Source organism: Mastigoproctus giganteus, chromosome 10 (assembly GCF_048544385.1).
Source record: "Mastigoproctus giganteus isolate SK-2022 chromosome 10, ASM4854438v1, whole genome shotgun sequence".
In the NCBI taxonomy this organism is placed as follows: Eukaryota; Metazoa; Arthropoda; class Arachnida; order Uropygi; family Thelyphonidae; genus Mastigoproctus; species Mastigoproctus giganteus.
The window spans coordinates 181,403,141-181,416,346 of NC_143584.1; the positions used below are offsets into that span (position 1 = coordinate 181,403,141).

The window sequence follows — 13,206 nt, forward strand, 5'->3', positions numbered from 1 at the left end:
TTGGTAGCAGATTTTCGAGAAGTTGAAGCTGATTGAGCAGGACAAGGTTTCTCAAAATGGAAAGTGGAATGCAATGTGCTATCATCTGCAGAACTATGGATAGGATTTCCAGTCAATGGAAGCAGGTCATTAATATACAAAAGGAAAAGAGTGGGGGAAAGAACTGAACCTTGGGGGACAATGCCATTAGTGGAGAAGTTAGAAGACAGAGAGCCATCTACCATCACTCTCACTGAGCGATCAGAGAGAAAACTGGATAACCAATTACTAAAAACAGTTGGCAAACCATAAGATGGAAGCTTGTTTAGAAGACCTTTATGCCAAAAACGATCGAAAGCCCTTTGAGATGTCAAGAGCAACTACTTGTGTTTCACCAAACCTTTCCATTGAATTAGTCCATAAATGGGTAACACAAGCCAGAATATCACCAGTGGATCGACACTGATGGAACCCATACTGGCGATCGTTGATCAGATGGAAGGTTTCTAGGTAGTTTAAGAGTTGGCGGTTAATTGATTTCTCCATTGATTTAGATGTTTGTTGTTGTTATTTGGTTTTTAGGAGCATTAGCAACAATTGATTTAGAAAGAGTAGAAGTAATTACAATGGGACGATAATTGAATGGGTGGGATTTGTCACCCTTTTTAGGAACTGGCTGGATATGAGCAAATTTCCAGGTAGAAGGAAAAACACCTTTAGAATAAGAAAGTGAAAAAAGGCGGCAAAGAATAGGAGTAAGTTCAGGAGCACAGGTTTTGAGAACAAGTGGAGAAATACCATTGGGACCTGGAGCTTTCTTAGCATCAAGATTCATCAAAATCCTTCTGACATCCTTTTGATGAAGACTACAGGAGGCATTGAATGGAGCATGTTGGTAATGGTGGGAGGTGTTTTACCAAGATCATTAATATATGAGTTGGAAGAAAAATGGAATGCTAGCAGGTCAGCTTTATCCTTGGCTGAAGTGACGACAGAACCATCTGGTTTGGACAGAGGTGGGAGCAGAGATGGGCAAAAGTTGCGGCCAATAGATTTGGCAAGAGACCAGAATGCTCGGCTACCATTAGGGCAAGAAGCAAGTTTTATACTCTTAGCCTGTTCAAACTCTAGTTTGGACTGATTAATAACTGCTTTACAATTGTTGCGAGCTTTGGTGTAGGCAGAAAATGAAACTGAAGAATTAGAAACAAGCCAATTACGATATGCAACATTCTTCTCTTGAACACCCTTAGCACATTTATTGGAAAACCAAGGTTTATTTAAAGGATGAGATTTTAAAGTGGAGTGTGGGATAAAGGATTCCATTCCTGCAAGAATAATTTCACTGACAAGATCTGAGCAAACGTTGACATCAGAAGTTTTGAAACAGTAATCCGACCAAGGAAAAGAAGAAAAGAAGTCTCGCAGGTCATCCCATTTTGCATTCTTGTAATGCCAAACAACACGAGGTTGGGAATAGCCATAAGATAAAGGTTCCATTGGAGAAGAGACAGTCACGAAGTTGTGATCTAAAGGACCCCTCACTTCGACCTTGTACTTAGAAGGGTTGTTTGTGGAAAAAGATCAAGCGTATTGGCTGTATGATTAGGATTGTCCAGTATTCTTGTAGGTAAATGAACAATCTGTGCAAGGTCATTAGTAATTGCAAAAGCCTCAGCATCTCGACCAGCTGGAGTTGTGAACATTAAAATCACCAAGGAAAATTACCTCACTGTGAGGAAAGTGATTAGAGCTCAAAGTGATTAGTGGAATTGGGAGAACGGTAGAGACAACAGATGAATTTGACACAATGAGGTAGAGAGATTTTAAGCTAGAGAAGATCGAAGAGAGGAGATTCCAAATTGCCAAGTCTCTGACAGAGAATATCAGAACGGACATATGCACAAGTACCACCTTTGAGGCGAAAAGAATCATACAGTGAATAATTTGGTCATCTGAGATGAGCAGTAGTTCAATCAGCCGATAATATTGAGATTCTGTCAGAAAAAGTACATGGGGTTTGGCAGACTGCAAGTGGAAATGGACATCGTTGAGATTAGAATTGAGACCACGTATATTTGTGAAATGAATTAGGAAGTGCTTGGGAGATTTAGATCTTTTTGCAGATAAGCTTTCTCTATTAGTTTGACAATTCATGGTGTATTCAACAGTAAGAAAAAGTGGGTGGGACATGCTGTATGAAGTAATGAAATTTTTGGATACGGCATACAAACGGTAAGAATATACCCAAATCCTTGACATAAAGTGGCCTCGACAATGCTCTCCGCATACACACTACTCGGACTCCCTCCAGTCACCATCTGGCAGAGTAGAGGTAGCAATATTATACACTAGCTGATCCGGAAGCCTCCTAGAGAGTTACCAGTAGGTTTGGTCTGGTGTACTAACTAGCGGCCGGCCTGTGAACACCGTTTTAGAGCTGTACCCTCGAAATGTAAGGAATATTGTATCTCGCCACGATGTTCATCATAACCTCAAAAGTCATCAATCATACTGCATGATGGAAGAGATAGGGAAGGGTTGACCGGAACTTAGCTCTAGAGACTAAACATGGGTTCCACCACTTCAAGCCTCCAATAATGAATGTGGTGGTATTGCACCGGTTGATGAGAGTCATCTACCTAGTACTGCCTGGTGACATAGAGGGGCGGCATTCCTCCATGTGGTGTGGGTGCCACACCTCAACCCCTGCTTACGTTGGTTCACACCTGGGTGGTCACCCACCATGTACTTGTGCATGGAGGTTATACCCAGGATTACTAACAGTCCCACCATCGTGAAGGTGCAAGCAGAGGATTTGGCTGTCACAGACCGTCCGGACTTTGCCGAAATTGGATCCGCTTGACTTGAGTGTCACCTGAATATCAGTTCCATCAGCGTTTTAGACTCCCAGGCAGCAAGTACAGCTTGTCTGGCATATCTGAGAGAATGTCTGTGACAACTTCAAGGACCAATTATTACATTATAACACATTATATTTTTTTGCTGCTGTATCTGTTTATCTGTTTTTGATATTACAGGCTATTATTACAAACTTGATAATGAAGTGATGTAATAATGGTAAGCAATAAATATATTTTCTTATAATTCCTAAACTATAGCTAAATGCTGGTGGCACTTTACTCTTTCTCAGATGATATGCACAAAGGGACATAAATATAAATTGAACAAGTATGGTTACAGAATGGATGTACACAAATTTGCTTTCAGCCAAAGAGTAATTGATTGTTTGAGTAAACTTCCAACTAGTATAGTGGAAGTGGATAGTTTGAATAAATTTAAAAGTTTGGACAAATTATTGGCAGAAATGGGCAAATAAAGTGAATAAATCTTTTTGGCTGGCTGTATAAGCTTTACTTTCTTGTATCATGTTGCCAAAACTAATACTATGATAGAATGATAGGTAAGTAACTTAAAATGACAATAATATTAAAATATTTTATTGCTATGGTCTAAAACATTGTATAGTTTATTTTTTTAAAATATTTTATTGTATCAAAATTTAAATAAAATTGACATTAAAACTATTAATGTTATCAATATTGATAATCATCTAGTACTGAAACAATTCCTGTGTGGATGCAACAACACATGACGAAGTGATTTTTTTTTTTAATACAAAACTTTCAGAAAGTTCCCAAATTTTGAACAATTTTATTGTATTACTAAACCTTGAATTTTATTGCATTCTTATTCAGGCAAAAGATGTCAGAAAACTTCAGTTGATGGAAGCAAATGAAGAAGATGACAGAGCAATAAGACGATTAGAAAAAAATTTAAGATTGAACCGCAGGAAGAATAAGAAAATTTCAAAGGGCTTTGTTGATGCAGGGTTAGACTGTATCCTTAAACATTTGAAATTTGAGTAATCTCAAGGTATTATATAGGGCATCCCAGCCAAAACTGAACCTTTATCCTATGTCATGCATAGATTTAATTTGCTTGTAATTTTTATAATGAATTGCATATTTCCTTGTGAAATAGTAAATGCTGAAATTAGTTTCCTTGATTATCCAGATACTTTTGGATAATCAAGGCAATCAGTTTTGGCATTTACTGTTTTATTATCCAGAAGTGTCCAGATATTTTGGATAATTTTGGGCCTGCCTCACTTGGGTATCATGACATGTTAAGTTACACAGACTAGATATTGGTAATTCTGCTACAGGCAGCCCTTTCACTTATAAGACAGTTGAATCCTGTAAATTGCATCTTAAGTCGAAGCAGGTTTTCACATAAGAGCATTGTTTAAAACTAGTCCCTCCCAGTTAACTTTTTATGCTTCTGCAGAAGATAGTTCTGCATTACAATGGGAATTGCGGACAACTGACATGAAAAAGACAGCACAAAAGTCTGAATTTCATATACCGCATGTCCAAAACGTTTCTCCTGATTTTGGTACAAATTATTAACCAATCGGTAGAATAAAAACCAAATTATGAACTATATTTTTATCATTATTACTATTATTTTAGTACAATTGGAATGCAAAAAGAACAATAATTTAATTTTCCAAATCAATGAATTAATCAAACTGTTCAAATTGTTCTTCATGATTAGTGCACTTTTGTAATTGTCCTGCTACACTGTGACATACCTTTTGACACAGCTCATCATCAATAGTGGCAAAGTTCTTGTACTTAGGCAAAAATAAGCATAAACGTAACTTATTAAAGCCCTTCTTAATGATAATAATCAAGACAAGAAACCATTTTGTTTGAAACATAAAATTAACCATCTTTCAAAAAACATGTTTTTTTACATTCAGCTGGAACTGAAGATAGCAACACAAAACAGAAGACAAAAATAATAACATATGGTGGGACTTTATCTATCAGTGCTCTTTATGCTATAATTCCAACTGAACAATTAAAAAACACTTCACAAACTGGTCAAGTAAGACTGTGAATGTACAATATTTAGGAATGTAGAAATAGAGCCAACAATCTCAAAGGTGCAATATAGCCGAAGCTGCTCTTGCACCATTAAACCCCAAACAACAACAACCAACAATCTCAAATTGGCAATTAATATGGAGTAGGTATTTGACTAGTGGGTTAATAAGACAATGACTAAAAAGGGGTTTAGGGCTGAAAGCCTCAGACTATGGGAAGTTTACTAGATGAATAAGTTAGTGCAAAGCATCATTTTAGCTCATAGCAAACCACCAAAGTAGGTGAAATGATTTCACCAACTTGTTTGTCAAGATACTGACTTCACTGAAGTCATGTTAAATTTAATTATATCATGCATTATGTGCCATATGCATTGTGACCAGCCATGCATCATGAGTAGATCAGTTCCCTTAACTCCAGAGCATGTTCCTAAAAAGAATTAAATGATTCATTCCATTGTTATGAATAGAGCATCATAAGTTGAAGACATTGTATTTTTGCTGTTGGAGATTGTGCAGGTTGTTGGAAAAAATTATCAGTTTCAATTTTCTCCAAAGAAGTTGTAGATTATAGTCTTAAATTTATGAAAATAGTTCTACCTTCAATAAAAACTTTTGATTTCTGTTCGAAGATGTTCTGACTATGTGGGTATAACTGTGATGATAACCTCATGTTATGAATGATGTGCTATTACATGCCAGTGCCAGCAACTATGCAAATGATAATACCATCCTATTAAGGGCACACATAATTTCTCTCCTCTTTATTAAATACTCTGAAATTAAAAATGTTTTGGGTAATGTTGTCTCTGGAAAAAATAAGTCCAGTGGTGCATAATTAGGATTCCAGACATCCCAATGTATATGAAATTGCTACTTTTTTCACAGGCTTGTCCCAAGAAAGGTCTTGACTCATTCAAATCCCATATCTTAATTAACTTGAACAAAAAGAAATCTAAAATAATAAAAGAATAGCACTTAATTTCAATTTCATCAACAAAATACAGATGACTCTTTAACAAATTCAAAGGTAAATCCACAGTGTTGGAAAGGTAATTCATAACCTTTCAAACACCTTACCTTTCAGTTGAACAAATTTTGTGCAGGCCACCAATATTTTTAACACCTTTTGATTTTATTAAATAATGAAAATGATTTAATTTATTACTATGGAAGTATTATGCTTGAATTTGGACAGATATTGGCACAGGAAACATGTTTGTTTCAAAATAAATAAAATTAACCTTATTTTCTGATCTTTGATCAGTGTACATCTGTTAAGTGCTCAAAAGCAGTGGTTTTGGATCCACAGGTTTACCCAGAAGTAGTGCCACCCAGAATTGTAACACACATAATAACATGGAACCTGACAATCCCACCAATTTCTTTTTTAAAAGAGTTTTTGGTTTTTAAAATTGTGCTTGCAGCATACTGATCTTGCCATTCATCCAATTAATTGAAATACTTATTAATGTAATTATTTATTTTTTAGTGAAAACTTTAAATTTAAAAATATTGTATTTTTTACACTTATTTACAAAAAATCAAAATTTTTATCAATTCTTTTGGGATCAAGTATTTAAAAAACTTCAAGCATAAAATATAACATTTTTATAGTCATTTATTGTGAAATAATTAGCTTCAAACTAGAAATTTCTGGCCACTGGTGTCTTTAAGGAAGTTGTTAATGTTCACAGTCTTTGAATCATTTCACTAACTCAAATATTGTTAAAATAAAATTTAAATGAAAACTCAAACAACTCTCAGGAGTTGCACTAATGAACATTGGCATTTTATGCCCAGGACGCATGAATAAAAAGTTATTTCTTCCTTCATTTCTCTATACTTTCTGTGCCTAAAATGTTGAGCTTTTACACTGTTAGAGCAACCCAAGGGCTGGGAATGATTCCCAGCCTTTGAACTATTTGCCATAATGGGTACCAGTACAAGTTTTCTCTGTACGATAAAGATTTTTTATTACTTCTCTTATCCTCCCTATTTTAACCTTGTGGGAATTATATGCCATAATCATTTCATCTTTTTTCAGTTTATCTGAATCATATTGAAATATCAGTACAGTCCAGTATTATGAAAACATTAGGTCATGTTCTTCAAATACCAAATCAGAAAATGGCTTTAGCATTTAGTCATTCTCTGGAGGTAGTACAGTCATGATAAAAAGGAATGGTATGTCCTTAAGGACTAGTTCTTATTTGTTCACTTTTTCATGTTTAAGATTTTAATTTTATTACTAAGTTGAGTAATACTTCCCAGTGATGATCCACTGGTTAGTGTGCATGATTACAAGATGGGAGTTTGGGGTTCAAGCCTGCAAAAAATTGTGTGACCCATTGTGACTGTGTCACTGAAAATCTAATGTCATTAATAATTTAATACATATACAGTCATGAGGAATTTGTGACCTCTTCTGGCATTAGCTGTTCTATAGAATAAACGGATTTTTATTTATTTTTTATTCCTTATAGTTCAAGCTTTTTCTTTAATAATGATGATTATGAGTATTGCTGTGACATGGTTGAACTTTTCTGATGTATTTTTGCCAGTTATCATTAGGCAATGGACCATAACACTATCTAGCATAATGCACAAAGAACAGTATGATTATTTATCACCTATTAAGTATCACATGTTAATTATCATCTTTGGGATTCTTAGCAAAGCCTATTATCTTAGTACTACGATAATAAGTTTTGCTGAGAATCTTAATAGATAATCAACAGTACTTCAAGCTTTCAGCTGTAAAATTAGTCATTATCATCTTTGGTTAAAGTGGAATCTGTATTAGCATGAAACAGTTTTTCCAACGTTATGGAATAATGGAGAACCAATAAAGTAATGGGGTTTCACATTACTCTCAACCAGCTGTTTGCTATGAACACAACTAGATATCCAAACCAACAGAATTCCATGAGAAGGGTTTGTGATTGGGAAATCATTAAATTTGGAAATTTTTAGTTAATCATTTTGAAAATTAGCTATGACAGGAATTTTGTACCTACACATGTGGAAGTGTATGATGTTTCTCAGCAATCACTGTTAGTATTAGAATGGCCAGATAATGTAAGGAATCATTTTCTTCACTTCTATGTATATAAAGTGCTTAGCATCATAATACACAGCCATTTCTGAATAAACAGAAAATTTTTAAGGTGGCATCGTTTTAGGTTATATCTCATATTGTGAATACCTTCACAACGAGTTGCCATGATATTGCACTATTTCGAATAAGTAACGCTTCACCTAAGGAGAAGACTTATGTTACTTATTCTCAGATAGGTACCACCACGCAGACAGCACCGTTTCAGGCTATTTGGCCCTTCTTCAGTGAGAGGGTAGATACCCAAGTGATGCAATAATGGCAAAAACAGTTCACTTCTTAAAAAAATAAAAAAAAAAAACTTTCAAAACCACTCATATGTTTTCTATCATAAAAAAGTGATCATCCAATTCTGCCTCAAGCTTTACCAAACTCTCTGCCACATTCTCTTTTGGAGGTAATTTATCGGCACCTTCTAAATCATTCCTTGTAGAGACAATAATCAGTGCTCCTCACCAATCTTATTATCCTTCTTTCTTTAGGTTGATATGCTCTGCCCAAGCTTGAAGGGTGGAGATGGCCTGGTTGGCAGTTGCTTCTAGTTGGGTTCTGTTATTGGCAGAGATCTCCCCAGAGAAAACCAATTCGATCCTATTAAAAGGCACCCTTGATTTGAGAAGACCACCCCAAATCAAGGTCAATGGTGTTACAGTAAAACTAAAAACAGAGCTTAAATATCTAGGTTTGATCTTAGACAAAAACCTTTCCTTCACTCCTCATCTAGACCAACTCAGGATTAAGATCAGGAAGTATGCTGCCCAAGTCTCAAGAGTTGCCCGGAAGGACTGGGGCTTAAAGAAGAGAACGCTGTCACTCTTCTCTAAGGCAGTTTTCATCCCGGTTGTCACCTATGCTTCTGGAGTCTGGTACAAGAAGGCCAATACCGTAGTAAACAGATTGCGCCTAGGAACTATCCAGCGCTCTCTTCTCCTTCTGTCCTCGCGTGCCTGTCGCACTGTCAGCACCCATGCGCTCCAGGTCCTCACTGGATCTCTTCCACTGGACCTGGAGATTGTTCGTCATGGGTTGCTCTACCAAATAGCCAAAGGAAGAGCAGTTACTTGTGCAGGTTTCACCACTGACCCAGCAAATAATAGAAACGCTGAAAAGAAGAGACTTAATGAACATCTAAGAGACACCTGGCAAGAAAGATGGCAGGCATCAACTAAAGGCGCTGTCACCAAAAGATTCCTCCCTGATGTCAGGGCCTCCTACCCCCTCACACCTGTCTGGTTTTCACCAGGACTCTATGCTACCTACCTCCTCACTGGACATGGCTCCTTCCAGAAAAAACTACATGACTTCAGAATTTCAGACTCACCCCGCTGCCACTGTGGAGAGGATCAGACGTGGGAGCACCTTGCCCACAGCTGTGAAATCTACGAGGACTTCAGGAGGATTCTAATAACAAAACTACGCTTCAACTACCAAAATCAAGAACACCTCACCCTACGGAATGAAGAAACTTACCGAGCTCTGACTCAATTTGCAATGGACTTATTTACCAAGCAGAAAGCGCTACCACCACCTTAGTATCCGAATCAATAGGTCATAACAACCATGACTGCCAATTGTTGCTACGCATCAATGAGCCATGGATGCTAACGCCTTGGACCAACTTGCACAAGACTTGACCAGCAGTGCAATAAAAGACAGGGTCCGCACATACCTTGACAAATTCCTCATCATTGATTTCTGGACAAACTTCTCTCGACCAGATGTGACACATTTCATCAAGAAGAGGCCTAGCTTCGATCCCTGGACTTGACCATCAATCTTGGACTCCCGGTTTTGACCACCCCCACTGTTCGTTCTGATGGACTACTGGACCAGCCTTCAGTCTGGATGCAACACAGACTCACCAAATGGAGTCCCAATGACGGCACCTGAACTAGACCTTACTGAACATGACCCATCCACCATAGCAGCACTCACACTGCTGGATTTCCAGCAAGTTGTCGGCTCCAACTGACTGGCCGTGCTAGCTGTACCTACCCTGAACTTGCGGAGTATATCTCTCTCTCATTTTTTTTTTTTTTTTTTTTTTTCGGCTTCTTTCTTCTGTTTCCTGCCATCCGTTCTTTTACTCCACCCCCCCCCCCCTATTTTTCTCTTACAGAATGATTTTTTTTTTTTTTTTTTTTTGTGGGGTGGTGGTTTTCGTCCACCCGCCACTCCACTCCTCTCTCTGGTGAGGCACTGGGCATGCCACACTGTCATCAGGGGCCATCTTCCCTATTGGCCCCTTTCTTCTGTTTCCTACCCTCCAGTCTTCTGCCTTCCTCCCTTACTTTTCTCTTGCACAACGTTTTTTTATTTTATTTTTTTTTATTTAGTTTATATATATATATATATATATGTGTGTGCGTGTGTGTGTATATACATATATTTATATATACACACACACGCATTCCCCACAGGTCTAAATCTAAAAACATCAAAATTACTGCCCGACCTATTTGGCCCTAGAACAAGTTATCAGCGAACAACCCTACGCTCTGTTAAAATTACAACCGTTGCTCAAGAAACAGCGATCATCTCATTCTCAAATCTGGTCCTAGCCACTGAAATCCCAGGAAAGTAGGTGGCAGGACCCGCCAGAGTACTCTAGCTACAGTGGTACACCCGGTCAGCCTCCCCGTGGCATGGTGTGGTAACGTCGGGTCCCACTAGGGGCTCGGCGGCTAATAGACCGGAGGAACAAAGGGCACAACACAATATACAGCACATGACCCCCACACACTTCAAATCTCTGGCCCCGATACAATGTACACCCGCGGAGATGGGAGAAATCCCAGGAGCCGTTAGACACTAACATACCTTATACCTTATCCTTCTTTCTTTGAACTGTCTCTTTTTAGGTTTGGCCTTCAGTCCTGAATACAATATTCCAAGTGTGGTCATACCATTGCAATTGACAGGATGATGTGCTTCCTTGATCATCAATTTATACTGTACAGTAAACTTTATTTTTCGTTGTATTGTAGCCCCTGCTAAGTCTTTTTCATCCCAAATCCTCTTTAATCCCTAACCTCCACAGTTTGTAAGTTACTTCTGGCTTTCTGTTCCCGAGATGCAAGACTTCAGTTTAGTAGCATATTGTTATAAAAATTATTGTACTTACCTTAATTATGATTATGTTAATTTTTGCTGGCATATTAGAAGTTAAGGCTTTTTACAATTTCATAATTTTAACAGGGCTTTCAGTTAATATTAATAACATTTAAAACATTAATCATAATATTAGTATTAGTGCTCAATGAATAGCAGTTTCTTTTTTGGCAAGTTCAGACTTTTGCTGAACTTGCCAAAAAAGAAAAGAAAAAGTAAATAAGCAAATACAAATTATGCACTTCCCTCCACGTCAACCACATAGGTAACTATGTGGTTGACGTTTGAATTTCTTCAAACTGTCAGCCTCATCTACCTGCAGAGGTAACTTGTTCCAGTAATCAATGACTCACTGGCTAAAAGAAAATATCCTACAATCTGGTCTAAAGCTTTTTCCCCCTATAATTTGAATTTATGGACCCTAGTTCAGGAATTCTTTATAACAGTGAAAATACTGCCTTCATTCATTTTATTGACCCCTCTCAGAGCATTATAAGCTTCAATCAGGCCCCCCCTCTAAGTGCCCAGTTGCCAAGCTCTGTAGCCCACATAATCAGTCTTTCCTCATAGAGTTGCCCTTATACTGATTTCATCATGCAAGTTTCCTCTCTTTAGACCCTTTCAAGAAGTTCAATATCTTATTTTAGATGAGGTCATACTTGGACAGTATTCCATATATGGTAATACAATTGCCTTGTACAGTGGGATTATGACTCTATCTCTACACGATATTGTTCTATAAATCATTAATGGGACACCATGGACTTTCCTGGCTGTTTGTTTACACTGCTCAGAAAACTTCATATCTGACTATTATCTCCAAAATCGTTTTCTTCCTCTACTTATTTCAACCCCAACAAGTGTATGTTATTTTGGAGTTGCTATTCTCCAAGTGTAAAACGTTACAGTATGGGTGGTATATTTTCTACGTACCAGCCATACTATAAAATTTTATGAAGTTGCATTAACTTTCAATATGAAATCTTGAATATGTCTTTATTTATTTATACTGCTGTTTTAATACATTGACAGAAGATATAACAATTGTAAAATTTTAATAAAATTTCTATAAAATATAATAAGTTTTGCCTAGGCTTTGTTAACCTTTAATTTAAACAAAACAGATATATTAGAAGTTCTTGAAAGCGATAATGATGAAAAGGATCAAAAAATTGATGCTGATGGTGAAGAACTTGAGGAGGATAATGAAGACAATGAAGGAAATAATATTGAACAAGATAATACAGATGAATGTGCTAGTGATGAGGACATCTCAGAGAAGCCTGAATTCTGGGAAGATATCTACGGTAGACTTAGGGACAAAAAAGGAAATGTAGTCAAAATTGATCAGTCTGGTAATTCAGAAAGTGAAAAATATTTTCCTCCTGCTAAAAAGTGTCTTTTGGACACAGCAGATGTTAACAAAAGTGAAGAATTAGCAACAGTTAAAAGACATTTGAAAGGTCTTCTTAACAGGTGTGTTGCATTTTTGTAATTTATAGTAGCTTTTTTATTTTGTTGAAGAAAATCCAAGAAACACAACCACCAGCACTTAACATGAAATGTGTTTGCCTTTCTTTGATTTTGCATGCTCTAGTGAAGTAGCATGTCATTTGTAACTCATTGATTGGCTTATGATTTTCACATGCAAGATCAACAGTTAATTATGTGTATCCTTCATGACTTTTTCTGAATATTGCCATATATTTATTAAGTAAATCCTCAGATCTCCTGCACTTAATTTCATTAGTACCAATGTGTACAATACAATTATGTCACATATTCATTTTTTCTTTATACACACATATTCACTTCTTTAATGTGACTGGAAGTTGCTAACTATCAAAACTATAGCCATATAGTTTTTAATTTAAAAAATTTCCCTATTAAATATTCAATCAAGTAATATCCTTTGAATAGCAAAAAGAATACTCAAAAATGCAGTCATTTGTATATTATTGAGAATTTGATGATAAGTTCAATAAACTTTTATTTTATTTTGGGTATTAATTAATTAATTTATTTTTTTAAATTAAATATAATGCCAATGGCATGTAAATTTCCATTTACCTTTGAATATCAC

At 36.6% G+C, this 13,206-nt stretch overlaps 1 protein-coding gene across 1 annotated transcript in view; it reads left to right on the top strand.

Moving 5' to 3' along the window:
- LOC150079592 (nucleolar MIF4G domain-containing protein 1-like) overlaps nucleotides 1-13,206 on the top strand; it is an 86,116-nt gene that overhangs the window by 12,516 nt on the left and 60,394 nt on the right. Inside the window, exons 3-4 of the mRNA XM_090382350.1 lie at nucleotides 3,699-3,840; nucleotides 12,248-12,599. Coding sequence (XP_090238476.1) covers nucleotides 3,699-3,840; nucleotides 12,248-12,599 — 494 coding nt within the window. The remainder of the gene's footprint in view (nucleotides 1-3,698; nucleotides 3,841-12,247; nucleotides 12,600-13,206) is intronic.